Source organism: Triplophysa rosa, linkage group LG5 (genome assembly GCF_024868665.1).
Source record: "Triplophysa rosa linkage group LG5, Trosa_1v2, whole genome shotgun sequence".
Lineage (NCBI taxonomy): Eukaryota > Metazoa > Chordata > Actinopteri > Cypriniformes > Nemacheilidae > Triplophysa > Triplophysa rosa.
Genome location: NC_079894.1, coordinates 17796563 through 17815289, shown reverse-complemented (window position 1 = coordinate 17815289; position 18727 = coordinate 17796563). Strand labels below are relative to the sequence as shown.

Sequence of the window (18727 nt, the reverse complement as noted above, 5' to 3'; positions counted from 1 at the left end):
GACTTAAGCTGTAGGCTAGTTGTGCGACACATTTTTGTAAAAATATCTTCTAATAGCAACAGCATTATTTTCATAACACTATTGTGGGACACAAGTTAAACTTTGAAACAGTATGTGTTACAATAACAGTATACATATACATTTAACTAAGGGAAGACCCATCCATGTTTAGTTATTAAATCACAAGGAATGACAAAAAGGAATAAAATCTTTATTTTATGCATGACATTCTTGCTTCTCTTAAATAGCACATGGGCAACAGCACAATATATAGCCTAAGATATCTTTAAACAATATGATGCTACACAGTAAAAAATTTAATGTTCCAGTAATGTTGTTTTCAGACATCTTTTCTCACTTTCACGCCTTTTCTTTGTGAGATATTGTGAAAACAACTTCAGAGTAAAAGAGAACATTGTAATACAATAACCTCTTCCAGCAACCTGGATAACCTCTTCCAGCGAACTCAAAGTTCAAATGCACTGTATAGACATTTACATTTATGCATTTGGCAGACGTTTTTACCCAAAGCGACTTACATTGCATTATCCTATACATTTGTTTCTAAGTATACAAGCATTTTCTGTTTTAAAGCCTTTAAAAAGCCCTTAAAGCATTTAAAGTTTTAAAGCTCTCATGAATTACAAATGAATATTGTTCAGATGTATGGGAATAAGTTTATATAATGACATTTTAAAGTTTAAAATCTAAGTCTGTATCTAAACTGGACGTCTTTAGTTGGTTGCATGGAGCCGAAGCCCCATCTTCTGGTATCGATACTTGGAATCTCCTCATGTGGATTCTTCAGCTCAAAGTCAAAGTATGACAACATGAGAAAAACAAACTGCTTGAGCTCATTAGTGGCGAAGAATCTTCCGGGACACATAGTGGATCCTGCTCCCCAGGGCATGGTGTAGTACTTGAGTTTCTTTCCGTCCTTGTAAAAACTTGTTTTTTTGCTTCCATCTGGTGTGAGAAAACGGTCATACTTGAAGGTGTGTGGATCTGGATGAACCGCTGGATCAATGTGAAGAGCTGTGTAAGGGAAAATGGCCACTCTGTCGCCCTCGCGGATGCTGTATTGCTGTCCGTTGGCCATGCTGATGGTCATCTCCTGTAGAACGGCTCTTGTAAGGACGGGGGCAGCTGTTAGACGGAGGGTTTCTTCTACTGCGCTGTCTAGGATGGGAGTTTCGAGGAGCATGTCTCTGGTTAGGTCAATCAGTGGCCCACCAGGTTTCACCTCCTGCCCAGTTTCTCTAAGAATCTTCTCTACCTCAATCTTGACAGCTTTCATAGCATCAGGATGCTTCATAAGATACAAAAGCAACCAGAAGGCGGCCGGACCCGTGTTTCCCTGAGATGCCCACAGAAGCAGAAACATGAATCGATCCTGCATAAACTCTTGCATGCCTTTCTCAGCCCTGTACTGCTGCTGGTCCTGCACCCATCCACTGATGTTATCCCTGGAGCGCATCTTTTGCACTGAAAGCATGTTCCAAAACAGTCTCTTCAAACGCTCTGCCTCCATCTTCTCGCTTGGTCCCAGGACACCATAAGCCAGATTGGGAAAGATCTGGTCATATTTTCTAAACTCCCAGAACAGTTCATCCGAGTGTTGCCGATCAATTTCTGTAGCTTTTTCTAAATTTCCCGCATCTTTGGGTGACTCGTTACCAAAGAGCGCCAGGTAGCCGGCACGAAAGACAATGTTGTAGCTGTAAGCAAAAAGTCCAGCTTCTTTCCATCCCTTGTCATCTCCAGATCCAACACTGTGGAGCATCAGATTCTGGAGGTTTTTCATCATGGCTTGAGTCATGACAACCAGACCATCTCCCATGAGATGCTTGGTGCTCGATGCCTGGAGAACCTTGTGCTCATCTTCGAAATGATGGTAGCCAAACACTCTTGCGACCAGTTGCTCTGCAAACTTAGTAAAGTCCAGCTTTGATCTCGCCTCTTTGACCACTGAGCCGAAAGAAAGCGGATCTGTAATGAAAGTAAAATAGAAGCCTCCCATCTGCACTGTAAAAATATCACCATGTTTTTCCTTCATTCTCTGCAGGAATTTTGCGGTGTCCCTCCTGAATTCCAGCACATGGCCAAGCCAGGGAAAAGGGCCTTTATCCAGAGGGGGTTCTCCAGGCCGTCGGCGGCGAAAAGCCCCCAGAAGATAGAGGCCACCAATGACAGAGATGAAAAGAGCGAGCAGGATTTGAAGGAGGTAACCCATTTTGCTCTTCTGTCATTCTTGTGGCTGCACTCTGCTCTGCTCTGTTTTTAATTCCTTTTTCTTGGCAGTAGAGTTTAAGCTCCACCCCGTAGTTGTCCCAGATCACATGAAACAGGGCCAGGAAATGACTCAAAATTGAGGTAAAGTTGTGTTTGTGACTACAGAGGTCAGTTTACCATGGAAGTGCTGTAGGCGGATTTGTCTATAGACAGCATGTCTAATTGAATCAAGACTAAAATTAAAATAGTAATAGTTTGCAAATGCATTGCAGTCAAAAGTTTGGACACCCCATCACATTTTTTATTATAACTATATTTTTTACATTCCTTTTCTAATTATATTAAACAAAAATACATTTTTAAAGTAACTGTAATATGCAGGAATTTTTGTGCTTTGTATTTTTTGCTCTTATTACGTACTTTTGCTGTTGATGAGGAAACTCACAGCTCATGCGGAAAATTCAGAATACTCTGTCTAATGTTCAATGAGTGTAGTTTAACCTTTCTAGTCGACAGGTAATTCAGTGTGGTGATTTTTAGTCAAGGAGGGAAAGGATCAAGGCTATTCTTATCACTGAGATAACAGAAATGTAATTGCGGTGGTTAGACATGCTTTTGATGGTGCAATAAAGGTTACCTTGATTCATTGCCCATTGCCAAATGACTGTTCCCTATTAACGTCCAATAGCTATACTTTCTTATTTTGCAAAGCAGTTACAAATAATATGTAATATTATCAAAATATTTGCATGTTATTTAAAGGTGTAAGTTAGTAACTATCATTCTACACCCTTTTACTAATGTACAGTATGCATTTATCTGTAGTTTCACAGCTTTTTGTAGTTTCACAGTTTCACACTTTGAGAGTGTGGATTATATATACACCGTGAGTGTTAATTTGACCTTTTTTAACACTGGCGATTTTACTGTGTGCTATTTGCACTTTACTCTTTAATTACAATTTCACAAATGCCCCTTAGATTCACAGTCTGTCCAAATAATGATTAACTTGTGGTGTTTTATCACTTCAAACGTGGCATTTGTTTTAAAAGTGCATGTTTCTGTTATTGACATTTTTGTCATCTGTGTAATGAAATTCAGCAGAAGGAAACAATACTTCTGTACAATATTTTGCAACAGCATATTTTGTTGGCTGAAAGTTATGACCATGAAACAATGTAGCATTACCATAGTTGTGTTTCCATGAGAAAACTGAGAAATAAAAAATAAACTTCAGTTGGGTATTACAGTTTATTAAATTCGTAAACTGAGAAAAGGGAATATAAATATCTTAAAAACAATGTAGAATGTGTTTTGCTAGAGTCTAAATTGTTAAACACTAACCAAAGTAAATATCAAGCGAGTCACCCAACAGACATTTACAAATATAGACACACAATTTACCACCAGACTGATTTATGTACCAGTATACACTAGAAATAACATTAATGCAGGTTAATGGTGTAATTGTATAATTGACAGTGTATCCAGAATATAAACAGGATATGGTAACATTTAACTTTAAAGGGGCATTATATAAACAACAGGTTGTTAGGGAGTCTGATGTTGTGTCAAATTAGTTCAACCGTATGGTGTAATGTGTTTTTTGAGGTGTAAGAAGGACAGAGTTTACAGAAGAGGAGGAGGGGTTATTTATCATACTGTAGACCTTGTGTATGATATATGTGTGGTAAATGCCATACTGAAAGAGAAGTGCGCGTTTGTGTAATAGCGTGATGTGGATTTAAGATATTCTGGTCATTAATAGACATCTCGTATACTGTTTTTCTAGACTGTACTCTAAATGATATACAATAATTGGTTTAAATTAGCACAGAAAATGTTCATATTTTGCCCAATGGATTAAAACAAAGCAGCATATTTAGAGCACATAAATACACTTTCAAATAAAGCATTTCAGTTACTGCTAAAGTCCTAATGATTGCAACCAAAAGCTCTCACAAGTCATAAGTTTATAAAGCTGATAAACAATAAATTGTTGGTTCACAGATAGACTTTTGTCACTTTACGTCAGCCTGTGACCTCAAACTCTCTCCTTAAGATAGAGTGGGATCATTCAAGACCATTCATAGACCTTGACTTTTATATAATTTGTTACAGTTCTCTAGTTTATGATACTGTATGACCTTTTAAGAGCACAGTTTTTACTCATTTCAAAAGAACTTGTGTTACACTTAAAAAGTCTTCTTACCTTAAATTGTATGATTTGCTGATAACAAGTTCATGTTGTTTTTATATTAAGAATAATGTCATTAGTGACATTAAAGTATACAGTGGAAATAACAGTCCTCCACATCGCTGGTGCAGAGGAAAAGTCGTGTACACATGATATAAACAGGATATACACAGGATGTGGAAATTGAACTTTTAAAGAGCTGCATAAACAAAACTGGGGACTTAAAGTCGCTTTTTAGAATGGAAGTTAGTTTGTTATGAGTTTGTTATGAATGAGTGAGTGAGTCAGCTGTTACACTAGTAAAAAATGCAATTTAAGTAGTGAGTCGTTGTTGTTCATATGCAGTTGTACATCTTTCTAAACAAATTTGTGGACCGTCATCTGAATTTTTGCATTAAACTGTGTTTACACATAAGCTCAAGCTGACTAAACTAATAACCAGGAGATGTAATTTTACTATTGAAGACATTGAGTAATTATTATTGTTTGATTGCGCTTCTTACACAATAATTTTTAATCCTGAAGGTAAAGGGTCAAGGCTACATTTATGATAAGAAGCCTGGAGAAACCTCTGTGAACTGATTACTTACAGCAGATCCTAAAGTCAACAGATTTGCTCTACGTTGTATAAAATAGTTATTTTAAAACACTTCTGGTAGAGTACAACATTTTTGAACTTGACACCAAACTTTTGGGACATGTTGCAAAGCCTATAACAACATTCCACTGGATGTGATCTGGCACCGGACATGTACTGTATTGTTTCGTTTTAGGTAGTCTAAAAACTCTTTAGAGGGTTTACAAAAATAAAATGGAACTGAAAATGTTGCCATTATTTGTCTGTAGGTTTACTCCCATTGTAAGGTGGGGCAATACAGTCATGGCCCCAAGAGGCACTGGAAGTACAAATGGTGCAATAATCCAAGGAAAATAACAATATCAGGAATAAAAACTATGCTGCCATCTCCTGGCCAAAAATATTTATTTATTTAAATTAAATTTTAAAAAATACAATAGTGCTTGTCAATGTTTTCTTGTACTTTGGTCAGTTCATATGCAATGCTAAGTATAAATGTATATGCACACAATTTTAAACAAATACAGGAAAATATTTTAAAAGCAATTTAAAAAAAAACGAAAAGCATTTATTTACAAGCATATTAACATGATATAGTTTTGTAAAATATAGGCCTACTGTAGTACAGTTTGCATACACAAACATTTAGCTATTTTGTGAAAAAACGAAAAAAACATAATGAGATATAGCACTGACTTTGTTTTTTATTTTTGGTAAATCATATATGAGTAACTGTTTTTATTTATAAAACTCAATCCTCAACAACAAATTTTATTGAAAACTTGCGTGCAAATATAAAAGTTGGACAAAATCTGCTTCCTGATATATACTGGATAAAATATATTTTATGTAAAAGTATATATCATTTATGTATTACAAACTACAACATGACGATGCTATAAAAATGAATCAGCAAAGTTTTATATAGTGAATTATTAAACTGAAACATCGAAGACAAAATAAACGTAACAGGCTTTTATGTTGCCTCAGGTATGAGGTTACCAGGTCGCTCAGCCCAAGAGTTGTTCCGGTCACGGGCTTGAAATCGCTGAACTGACCTTAGTTCAAAAGTTCCATTTTGACTTGATGTGACTGATGAACTATTGGATTCTTCTAGCAAATACTCCCTTGTGGTTCTGCATGTACCTTTTAGTCGTCTCCTGATTTTCTTGTTTAAAAAAACATACAAAAGAGGATTTACAATAACGTGCAAAAATGCAATGCATTCCGTCACCTGAATGGCAACGTCAAAGTGTATGTTAATGGTACATGCATAAAATACGTGAAGGTCTTGCAGAGCATGCAGAAAAATGACAATGCTGTAGGGGCACCAGAGGAGAAAAAACACGATAGTAAATCCAGTTTCAAGTTTGGCAGGCATGTGTCTCTGGAATGTGCTCCCCTCCCTGGCAAAACACTGAAGTCTGATGGAACAAAACAGAAGCACTAGGAATGGTATGACGAAGCCAAGAAAGTTCATCTGAAATCTCACATAGATTTTCCAGGCAGCTTTATCTCCGAAGTGATATGTGCAGGTGTTTTGCTTATCAAACTCGTGAGTCTCCACAAAATGAGCATGAACGCTTGCAGCCAAAGCTGAAAGTAGCCACACCAAAATGCACATGATAGTGTTCCTCTTCGGACTTCTGAACATCTTAATATTGTACATCACATTGTCCAAAAATCTCTGCAAGCCCAGGCTAGCGACAAAGAGATTGCTGCTATACAAACTGACCATATAGACCAATGTTATTGCTTTACAGCTATCATAACCAAAGATCCATTCACTACTGGCATACACTGCCCAGAATGGAAGTGTGAGTGTAAAAACAATATCCGAAATGACGATGTTCACAGGAAACACTTTCCTTAGAGTTTTATACTTTATGAAAATGATTAAAAGCGTTAAATTAGCAACGACGCTCAGTATGCAGGTGATGGAGTAGAATACAGGTAGAAAGGCATTGCTGAACTCCCTAATATGCGTTTTCTTGCAAGGTTCAAATTCCTCAAGTCCCACTGCATTGTAGTAGTCCTCATAATTGGTGCGGTCTTCTGAAGGGGTTAAAACATCCATGGTTTAAAAAGAGTCCGCAGGCTTTGAGATTGTTTGTTATTAAAGCAAAACAATTTCCTCTTCTCTTAAGAATGTACTTCCAAACCAGTATGACACTATGAGGCTAAATATGTTCCATAAGCTTATATATTGTGTTCAGGAAACTCCCTCTGAGGGTCTCTAGAAATCATGGAAAATATTAGAATGCTGAACACATCTTCCTCTTTTGCCTCAAAAACAATGACTCAAAGGAAAAGGGCTGTTAGAAAGAATTTGAACTGTTAGCTGTCAGCACAACAGAGGAAATATGATCACTAATCGCTGGGAGGAGCAGGAAAACATCCAATTGAGGAAATAAATTCACATCCTTTTCATATCCGAGTGAGATGTTTATACTTCAGGAAATGTAGCAGACTTACTGAGAATTAATTAACCGTGATTTATGAGCTGCTCTTTCTTCAATATGCTCAAGAGCAAATGCAATATATTGTTGCTATTCTTCTGAAACCTCGTACCTCCAAATTCACTGTTTTTCAGGAAATGGAGAAAACATTATACTTTTTAAAGGAGCAATGTGGAGATTTTAGCGGCATCTAGCAGTCGGGTTTGCGAATTGCAACCAACAGCTCCAGCCTTCTCTTTTGAAGCACTACGTTGGCTGCACTGAACTAAGATGTCGTCGCGTTTTCGCATCTTTCTTGAATGAGAAAACGTATCTATGAAACACGTTCTGTAGAGCAGTTTGTTCGTTTAGGGCTGCTGTAGAAACAACACGGAGACTTCCATGTAAGGGTACCCGCGATGTATGTAGATACAAATGGTTCATTCTAAGGTAATAAAAAGAACACCTCATTATGTAAGGTCTTTATACACCTCTGAAGACATAGTTATGTATGATATATTGCATTTCTGTCAATAGATCCTCCAAAAAACGAAACACCGGACCTTTAAATGATTAAATACTGTGTTGTCAAAGTTGACAAGCACGTTTTAATACTTTTTGTTGGTTAGATACTTGCAAAACCCAGCGACAAACATAAAGGGTGACTAATAACAATAATGATTTATGGCAACAACAAAAAAACTAAAACTAAAAATCAATATGATGATAAGAGGTTTCAGAAGGACAGGATGGGTAGTTCACAAATGTAAAACAATTTAGACAGTTCTTTGATTTTAGATAACCCTAAATATATGTGATTCTCTCTATGATCTATTTTGTGAGATTACACACTTTCACTGTGGATCCTTTGTTAACAGTAAACCCAGGATAGAGAGGTTGAGTGAATGTGGTCTGGACTCTGTGGATGAGAGTCATTGTGTCAGAGACGCTGTAGAAGGACAGAGTTCCTGCTCTGTGATCCACATACACTCCTATTCTAGAGCTGCTGGAGGACACAGGGTGATCAGTCCAGTTTCTCTTGTGTAGTGATAAGCATCTAAAGGGAGCGCAGAACAAACTCCAGGACTGATCATTCCATCCGAATGTACATTCTTTACCATGTCCCTTCTGTTTGATGGTCCTATATGACGCTGATAATAACACACCTTCATCCCCACTCCACTCAACCTCCCAGTAACAGCGTCCATTTACACTCTCTTTACACAACACCTGAGCCCGAAAATCAAATCCATCTGGATGATCAGAATACTGCTGAACTGTATCAGTATTAGTTGCCGATCTGTTCCCATCAAACAGACGAAGACGTTTATTCACTGTGTTTGAATCCATTGTGAACTGACGGTAATCTGATGGAGAAAAAGAAAAAAGTAATAATGGCAATATTTTAAAATGTATAATAATATTTCTTTATATCACAGGACTGCTTCGTTCTGAATGTTCAATAATTATTCACTTGCTCATAGGGGTTTTCATTGTTTTTTTATGACAGATCATAAAAAATACCACAAATAAATAAATACCAATACTTGTATACGCTTTCCTGTCCTTAACTACTACAAAAATAATGCACACCCAAGGTATGGCATTTCCATCTCAGCCATTATATTTTCTTATAATTCAATTCTTAAAATTCAATTATTTATTTGTATTTTCTCTTTCATTTACTGCATTAGTTCCTGCATCATTGTTATCAGATTTAGCTGTATTTGTATACATTAAACAGATTCAAATGTTGTAATTTTACATTTGTAACAAACTGTACAGCTTATGTATTTTTAGTTTTTAGACTCTTATTTTTTTAGCAATAACATTCAGATTTCTAACGCTAAATATGTATTTTTGTAGCAATGCTTTGTATTCTTCGTGTACTGTGGATATCAATAGATATTTAAAATGTGTTTAAAGTGTCTTACATTGCAAGAACTCCCTCCTGGTCGTGGGTTTATTCTGAATAATTGTGATATATGTGACTGAGGACATAAACAGTAGTAATTAGTATCATTTCCATAAACTACAAAATAAATGTAACAGGCTTTTATGTTGCCTATAAAGTCTGATGGAACAAAACAGAAGCACTAGGAATGGTATGACGAGGCCAGGAAAGTTCATCTGAAATTTTACAGGCAGTTTTATCTCCGAAGTGATATGTGCAGATGTTTTGTGTATCAAACTCATGAGTCTCCACGAAATTAGCATGAACACTTTCAGCCAAAGTGTAGTAGTCCGTTCTGCTCCCCCTAGTCAGACGAAAGTTTACGTTTATTTACTGTCAGGCGTGCCGCAAGCTATTCTGCTCCCCTTATAAGTATAAATTGTAGTCTGGGCCCCGCTCCATTCGCGGTCGCGTTCCAGGGGGGTCCCACTTCATCTGTTTGCGATCGCGTTCTGGGTCTGTTCGTGGCGGGGCCGCCAGAAGAGTTCCATCCATACGCGATCGAGTTCTGGACCAGTCATGGTCACGGGGGGTCCCCAAAAGTATGTGGGCCTTTAGAATCATCTTATCTCCTCCCACCCTTGCGGTCCTCCTGTTCGCTGCGTTTGAATCCGTTATGAACTTACGGGAATCTGACAAAAGTAATAATGGGAAATGGTAGTTAGATGTTAGTCATGTCATTGTTCTTATAATAAGGTCCCAGACGTAATTATCATTAGCTTTACATTCTTCTTCTAAACACTGTCTATAAGATTCCTTAGATTCCTTCGGTTTGATAATGTTTTCCCAATATTTCCCAATCTGTCCATTACAAAACAAGCTCTCAGTTATTTATTTTATATTCGACCACAGTTGTAACTAAGCATATAACTAAGGACATAAACAGACATAATTAGTATCCCATAAACTAATTTCTCAGGATAAATGAATATCTTCTACTTTACCCTTTCCAGATATCTTTTTAGCCTCCTCTCTGAAGTTCTCCAGTTTTTCTTTCAGTAGAGAGACAGATTTTCTCACATCATCAAAAGAGGGCAGAGGACTGACAGTGATGTTGTGTGAGACTGGAGATTCAAGAGCTGCAGAGAGAGACTGGAAACTCTACAGAAGAGAAAATATAGATGTCTTTATTAAGCCCAGACTTTCTTCGCAAGACTACAAAACAGACTTTAAAGGCTCTAACTGTAACAGTTTCTAAACTCTACGTACTTGTAGAATTTTGCCTACAAATCTGTCTAAAACAAATATTGTATTTCAGTGTTGTGTTACCTGCAGGAAATGGATGTGATTGGCTGTGCCTGAAAGCTGCTCCAGATCAGCATTTCTCCTCCTCAGATCAACAATCTCCTGCTCCAGTTGCTTTAAGAATCCTTCAGCTCGAGTCACTGCAGCCTTTTCCTGATCTCTGATCAGCTGTGTCACCTCAGAGCGACATCTCTCAATGGAGCGAATCAGCTCAGTGAAGATCCTCTCGCTGTCCTTCACTGCTGTCTGTGCAGAGCGCTGTTAAAACACACATTACAGTCGACTCCTATACATCACACAACCTGTGATCCACAGTGAGACTGTGCATTAGCTGAGCAGGTCTTCTGGTAAATACTCACCTTATAAGACTCCACATCCATTCTTAGCCCCCGAATCTTCTTTTTGCTTTCCAGGATTGTTCTCTTGAATTTTTTCTGTGTCTCTTCTAAAAGTTTCTGTAGGAAAACATTAACAAAACTGTAAAAAAAAGTCTTAACTCATTTTGTTTATTTTTTTGCATGGTACTATTATAAAATAATAGTCCTAAATGTCTGTCTTGGAAAACTTAATAGTACTATTTTGATATTACTAATACTACCTATTATAATACATCAGATCATAGATGCACAGATTGTTGAATTGATTTCAGTTCATACCTGTTTCTCAGTCCTCTCTGCTACAGCTGTTGTAGTGTTGTGGGTTTTGTGCTCATCCATCAAACATGGATAACAAATGCACTGTTGGTCAGTACGGCAGTAGATTTCCAGCCGTTTGTTATGTTTTGGACAGATCATGTCATTAAGTTGCCCGTTTGGATCCATCAAATCGTGCTTTTTACCTTGAAATAATTTTTCATGTTGTTCAAGGTGATTTTGACAGTATGAGTTCAGACACTCCAGACAGGACTTGACAGCTTTGTATTTTCTCCCAGTACAGACGTCACACTCCACATCTAAAGGCCCAGCATAACAGTAAACAGGAGCAGTAGTTTGTAGTTTTGTCTTCTTCAGGTGCTCCACCAGTTCAGCAAACATCACATTCTTACATAAAGCTGGTCTTGAAGTGAATGTGTGTCTGCACTGAGGGCAGCTGTAGACTCCCGTCTGATCCTCCCGATTCCAGCAGTCTGTAATACAGCTCATACAGTAACTGTGTCCACATGGAATGGTCACTGGATCCTTCAGTAGATCCAAACACACTGGACAGCTGAACTTGTCTTGAGAAAAACTGCCTTCTGCCATTTTACTGTAAGCACACACGAATAAATAAAAACGTGCTGTTCAACACTTACGTTTCAGTTTCCCTCCAATTTCAAATTTCCTGGTTCTGTGCAGTGTTGCCAGATTGTGTGGACAATTTCCAGCCCAAAGGCTCAATAAAACCCACCCACTCAAAAAAAAACAGCCCACATTTTAACTGCCAAAATAATGTGATAGAAATGTATTGCAATGTCAATCAACGATGATAATGACCATTGTATCTCCTTAAAACGAACTATGACAAGATGAAAAAATATAATTAAACCAGGAAAACAGGTCAAATGGATCAAACATAGCATTAAAGAGAGTTAGAAAATATGACTAATATGTCCAAAAACCACTTCAAAGCGACAATCAAGAAATTAACCAATGACTTTAACACTCAAAAAACACAGTTTGTGCAAAAAGTGCCCACTGTAATTAATCGGATTCAGAAAGCTGAGTAGGCATTTTCCACCCGTTCATGAACTTCATTCACACACCACGGCAGCCAATAATGTGCATTCATTGATACATACACAGTGGTGGAAAGAGTACTGGAAATTTGTACTTAAGTACAAGTACTGTTACATTGCTGAAATTGTACTCAATTACTGGTCTTAAAAAAGTAAAAATTACTCTTCTTAAAAACTACTCTGAGTACTAGTTACTCGTTACTTTTTAGGTGGTGTTATTTGAGTCATTCTACAATTAGGGGTACATGTCATGTCCATGGACTCTATTATCCATTTTACTTTAATCTGCTGTTTTTGTGCTGTCCGATTTGGTCAATGTGAGGTTTTGCTCTTCAGATCAGCTCTAGAATACATGTTTCTGTATATATTTCTTACAAGGTGTTTTAAAAAGTATTTTGCTCATGCATCTACATTAAATCATCCATTTACTTACTGTATGTCCGAGAAATTAATGTCAACCCTGTTACTCCCCATATAACCCCCTATAAATCAGCAATGGTTTGTTACAAAGTCACATGTCAAACATCACATGATGTCATTTCCTTTTTTGGAGGAAAATTTGAAGACCGTGTCGTAAATCATAACTCCTCCTCTTCAATATTTTATCCATATTATGGTCATGTACTAACTAGTCCAAGGTCAGCAGGTTGCACAAGGCCCTAAAGTGGCTGAAATGTCAACTGTGTTACCTGTCAACCGTGTTACCATCAACGGTTGACAAAGTTGGCAATTCAGTGTTAATTTATTATAAAAAAATAGAGCATAAGCTTGCTATATCATTTATTTTGCACATTAAGGGGATATATTATTCAACCACCTAGTTTATTTATCCAAAAAAAAGAATACTGATTTCCTGACTTTTTGGACCTGAAATGTACCCCTAAATATAGAATCACTCATTTAATGAATTAAGAATAATTATTAATAATCAAATTTGGAGATTTATATAGAAAATAGCTACTTTTAACAAAACACATCTTTTCCTTAGTGATAAAGCATATAACTGGATACAACTCAGACAAGTCCAGCAGCTGTCAAGGACGAGTATGATGAACTAAGTAACGTTATTAGAATCCCATATTCAGTTCGATTTTTATTAAATCATTCAACTGCTGTGAATTCAGTTATAGTTATATTTACAAAGTGTTCGAGTCGTCTGTCACCACATGTTTAATCCACGTTGTGAGATTTGAGTTACTCTCCCTACCGTGCTACATATATTTGGGCCACTTTGGCATTGCGATCGCTTCAATATACAAAATCTGGTCCTTTATTGCACCAAACCCCCGTCACTCACGAGCCATCACATGATCTCAACTATAGATTGATTGACAGGCGAGGTCTCCCTATCCCAGACCTGATTGGTTAAACTGAACCAATAAGGGCTGTGTTAAGGAATATGTTTATGACTGCACTACACATTACTTTCAAACGTTTTGAAATAACTTGACTAATCAAAAGCAAAGAAAAGGCAAGCTGATTGGGCGGGTTTTTAATTTCATAACCAGACCAAATTTTGTCCACCCGCCCAATGCCTTTTTATCCGGACTAACCCGTTCAAAAGAAGCCCCAATCTGGCAACGCTGGTTCTGTGTTGAGACGTGTGCAAATGAGGTGTGTATGTATTATCGTGCATATTTAGTAATAATAAAACAGTCCAGCAGGTGTCAGTCTCTCACTATAGATGGCACAGACTAACCTCATCACTGCACGCGCCTGAGTCAAATCTGTGGCTGGGTCAAACTGTGATGCTATCGAACTCCAATAGTAAGACGAAGAGTTAACTGGCCTTTTTGAAGAAACTGTTTTAAAATATTCACGATGCACCCACTAAAATCAATGTTACAAAATGTTTGCATAATGCAATTCAAATCATATCACTTTTATTGTCACAGCAAAGTGAAGGTCTTGAGTGCCTGCTCCAGACAGTGCAGAATACAATTAAATATACCGCACACATTATACAGGATAGTTGACAAATAAACCGTATTATATGTGACCCTGGATAACAAAACCAGTCTTAAAGGGAAAGTTCACCCAAAAAATTAAATTCTGTCATCATTTACTCACCTTCGTTGTTCCAAATCTGTATAAATGTCTTTGTTCTGATGAACACAGAGAAAGGTATTTGGAAGAATGCTTATAACCAGACAGATTTTTGCCCCCCATTGACTACCATAGTAGCAAAAAATACTTCATCATTTTTTTTGTTCTGTTGAACACAAAAGAAGACATTTTGAAGAATGTAGGACAGCAAACAGTTCTGGGGCACTTTTGACTACCATTGTATGTTTTCCTACTATGGTGGTCAATGGGGGGAAAAATCTGTATCTTACGTACTGTATGCTTTGTGTACAAATAGGCCTAACTAATGATTTAACAAACTGCACTAATGATTGCTAGTGTATGAGAATATATTTTGACTGTAAATTAGATTATTATTTACACAATTTGAATCCCTAAATTAGATTTACCAGATACTTTCCGATAAAATGCAGCTATTATATAATTTATAAGCATTTGTTGTTGTTCATAGATTGATCAAGTTTAAGTTTTTTGAAGTCATGTTATACTAATAAATTCTCACTATTGTTTACGGACCATCAGACCATCACACATATTTTCTTAAAGAATTCTGTCACTTTCTGTCAGAATTAGTATATAGAACCTTAATTATTGGTGACTTTACATAAGCTAATAATAAAATGAAAAGATGCAGCGGGATTACTTTCTGTTTATATTCTCAACTGTGGACAGACATAATAGCTTACAGTAATCATACATTAGACTTAGGCTAATACTGTTATAGACATTAGGCTGATTATCCACCTTATTTTTGAACGCGGAAGTAAACGATGTGATGTACTTCCTTTTTGTGTTAAGTCTTCCATATCATTGCCGGTGTTCTGCCAATTTATGCTACCCATAAATTTGTGCTACCCTCGTGTTGTGATTGGGTTGGGGGAGGGGTTATTTAGGTGTAAGGGTTGGGTTGGGGGAGGGGTTAGTCCTGTTTTGTATGGAGGTAGCAAAATTTGATAGGGATGCATAAATTGGCAGAACACCGGCCAATAGAAAACAATGTAAGTGTGTCGCCGCGGGAGCACGCTCAAATCGCTTTTAAAACAGCTCTGATGAATATTTTTCACACCCGCGATGTATTACACAGTGGGAGGACGAAGTGGCCTGATATATCATATGAGTATTTATTCAATTACTTAGTATTTTCTCTCGGAGTTGACGGGCCTTCGGTGCGCAACCATAAAAGCACAGACGTACTAGTACCGTTACATGCACAGTGGGAAAGTCAGTCGAAATGTATACATGACAGACCATGAATTCGTGTTTTTAAAAGCAGACGTGAATACCAGTCAAAGTGGAGCAAACATTCCTGGATCCTTAAAACTAATAACTGAACAATGGAGACGGCTGGTTGATCTTGTATCGCAGGTCTCCACCGAGCTGCAGCATCCATCACAACTTTCTAAAAACAACTCAAATAAAGACAATATTTTGTGTTGTTCATTCTCTCCCTTGCTTGCTTCAGCTTTAATCCTCCTAGTAACATGGCCTGGTAAAGGCTAGCAGTAGCCCACTGTATAGTGTGTTAACAAAATGTTAAATGTGCAGTGGATAAAAGCGTTTGCCAAATTAATGAAAATGTAATGTAATGACAGGGCAAGTCCTGTAACTGTTAGTCATGCAGCTGCGATCCTCTGGCAGCTAAATACATATAAAAATGATTACAGCTAAATTTTAACTGCTGCTAATATTATACCACTATTTGCATACCGTCTTAGTTGTGCTAAATATGTTTTATATGTAATCTGATATTTTACATTAAGTGTTACTCTCCCCGTAAACTCCTGCCTTTGAACGTTTATTAATAAACGTTAGTAATGGTTTATTAGTTATTGTAGTCAAGTAGGTCAATCGTCCAGGAGAAAGGACACCCAGTAGGCTAAAATAATGAATAATGGATGCAGATCACAGGGTGCGCGGCATCCAGATTCAGGTCCGGTGCGTGTATTATGGTCAAACCAAATGTTTTGTAGACATTTTTTGCGTTTGTACCGGCTATTATGGCAACCTCTAACTGCACACATTACGATTGTACCTTTGGGCTCCATAATAAATATTAACTTGCCAGTCAAAACAGCACATTTGTCTCCCTCACAATACGACTACCATTAGCTATAGTGGCTCACCGGAAGTCTAAACACAAACAGCTCAAAGATGGAGGCGCCCACATTTACGCATGAGAGATCTGCTTGTCTCTAGCCGTCATCTACTGTAACTAAGCCATACAGCGTTTCCCATACAATGCATTTACTTGGGCGGTCCGCCCAGGTATATTTATGTTTTATCCATCCGTGCTAATGACAGTATCTGTGATCGAATAACTAGTGGATAAACAGCGCTTACACGTCTTCTCTCCTTCCTGACTTGTTTGGTGTGAGTGGAGCGTCACGTGGCCGCGTGCGCGTCCTCATCTTCCGTGTTCGCGTGCACTCTCTCTTCCGATGAGCTCTTCCGATGTGCGCGAGCCCTCGGCCTCTCGTATTTAACTGTCACTTGCATTTCAAATCAAAGAAGCGTTCGTAATACAGCAACACATTGTCGAGAAAGGGCAAACAGCATATAGCCGCTCTTTAATGTAGATGTACTGTATTGTGATTTTATCAGATGATGTTGCAAATCAGAATTTTAGCAGCGGTTAAAGTGAATGCTGGTGGCATCCCGTTGTAAAATACAGCCATGTTCAGACATTAGCAGCTTCAAAAAAGGAGTAATGTCTGTTTTACATTATAATCTTATGGAGTAAACCGTGTTTTCAAAAAACGTCCTGAGCGCTTTTTTAAACGTGTACTTTACGGTCAGACCGCCGCAGTCGAGAGCGTCAAAGTGGCCGGAAGTCATTCATTTTCAATGTGAGCTGGCGGCGAGGAGCGGCGCGGCACGTCTAGGCCGTTGAGGGCGTCAAGGAGAGTTGAAATCAGGTCAACTTTATGGTAATGAGCTATGACGGTTCGGCGGCAACCAATCGGAACGTAGAAGTCCATCGCTTGAGATGATTCCAGAGAAAGCAGCCCTGTAAACTTTGGTTCCGACCACATTAGTTCCCAAGCAAAATGGAGGAGAAGTTGATAATTGCTGTGACGGGTTTCCCAATCCTATACGACGCGTCCCAGTTTGCGTATAGGGACATAAATAAAAAAAATGATGCGTGGACCAAGGTGTCTGAGATTGTTTGTGTTCCTGGTGAGTTGCTGATGATGTGCATTAACGTTATACATTTTCTGTAAATAAGCGGAAATTTCATGCTAACTTTAGCGCCAGAGAATGCAAAACAGTGTTACTGCTGCAGAATATTATTTCGTTAGCAAACGTGTAACTACAATAAAGTTTTTTCCACCGATCAATTTCTTGTGGTCAGTCTGCACAAGATCAACAAGCTTGTTTGCTTTGAGGCCCCTTTAAATACAAGATAAGATTTCGATCTACGTCAGAGCGTCAGCGCGCCCAAGACTCTTTCTACAGCGTTGTTGGCAGGGCAGCCAGAGCGATTTTTGACGCTCTCAACGGCGGCGGTCTGAACGCACAGTTAGATTGAAAATGAATGACTTCCGGCCACTTAGACGCTCTCGACGGCGGCGGTCTGAACGCACAGGGTTGGGGGAGGGGTTAGTTCTGTTTTGTATGAAGGTAGCAAAATTTGACAGGGTAGCATAAATTGGCAGAACACCGGCGTCTTTTTCTGCAGCTCAGAGCGTCCTTTGAGGTTGAAAAAAGTTCAACTTTTCTGAAAAGAATGTCCTACGTCAAGCTCCCTTTTCACAGCTAACCAATGACAGAGACCTGTCGTTTCCATTTGTCCTTTCCATTCGTGCTATTTGTAACCAAACGCTGCGAGCGTTTTTTTGAACTAAAAAAGCGCTTTTGTCAACTTTTTATTGTCAAAAAAAGTGCTAACACGGCGTGATGACGTCACAAATATGCTAATTAGTTTGTGACGTCAAAAAAGGACTAACGATGTCACTAATATGCTAATTGTGACGTCACCAGCGCCACAAGTCTGTCAAAATCCTATGGGAAACACTTGAAAAATTAAAGCCTTACAGACAAAGAGTAAGGCATATGTCTTGCGCAATGAATTAAACTAACTTGACTTGACACGCCCTCGTACTCGTGACTGTCTCGGATTTCTCACCGTCATCATGAGTTTGCATGTTTGGCTGAATACCATAATTAAACCTCATTATACATTTGTCTATAGATATACATATATGTATTGTTTTATGTATTGTACAAAAAGTACCAATTTATCGTATCGTATGTTAATTTTTAACATCATATAGTGACTTCAGTT

The 18727-nt window shown here is 38.0% G+C and overlaps 4 protein-coding genes across 6 annotated transcripts in view; 1 reads left to right on the top strand and 3 right to left on the bottom strand.

The window, feature by feature from the left end:
• ccdc13 (coiled-coil domain containing 13) overlaps window positions 1–18727 on the top strand; it is a 52213-nt gene that overhangs the window by 15192 nt on the left and 18294 nt on the right. For both annotated transcript variants that reach the window (XM_057334305.1, XM_057334306.1), the window contains exon 2: window positions 2066–2224. The gene's annotated coding sequence lies outside the window, so the exon portion shown is untranslated. The remainder of the gene's footprint in view (window positions 1–2065; window positions 2225–18727) is intronic.
• On the bottom strand, window positions 213–2287 carry LOC130554573 (5-beta-cholestane-3-alpha,7-alpha-diol 12-alpha-hydroxylase-like). The gene has a single exon (XM_057334319.1). The coding sequence runs from the start codon at window positions 2231–2233 to the stop codon at window positions 701–703; it is 1533 nt and encodes a 510-aa protein (XP_057190302.1). The 5' UTR covers window positions 2234–2287; the 3' UTR covers window positions 213–700.
• LOC130554582 (atypical chemokine receptor 2) lies at window positions 5411–7311 on the bottom strand. The gene has a single exon (XM_057334335.1). It carries the CDS (start codon window positions 7081–7083, stop codon window positions 5983–5985), a length of 1101 nt encoding a protein of 366 aa, XP_057190318.1. The 5' UTR covers window positions 7084–7311; the 3' UTR covers window positions 5411–5982.
• Window positions 7770–18606, bottom strand: LOC130554575 (tripartite motif-containing protein 16-like). Of its 2 annotated transcripts, XM_057334322.1 has the most exons (7): window positions 16566–18606; window positions 11300–11888; window positions 11003–11098; window positions 10668–10901; window positions 10343–10499; window positions 9379–9435; window positions 7770–8811 (listed from the first exon to the last, which is right to left on the bottom strand). In XM_057334322.1, the coding sequence occupies exons 1-7, from the start codon at window positions 16607–16609 to the stop codon at window positions 8276–8278; spliced, it is 1713 nt and encodes a 570-aa protein (XP_057190305.1). In that variant the 5' UTR covers window positions 16610–18606; the 3' UTR covers window positions 7770–8275. The 2 variants fall into 2 exon arrangements, with proteins under 2 accessions (XP_057190305.1, XP_057190304.1); XM_057334321.1 differs by lacking the exons at window positions 7770–8811; window positions 9379–9435 and adding an exon at window positions 9466–10030.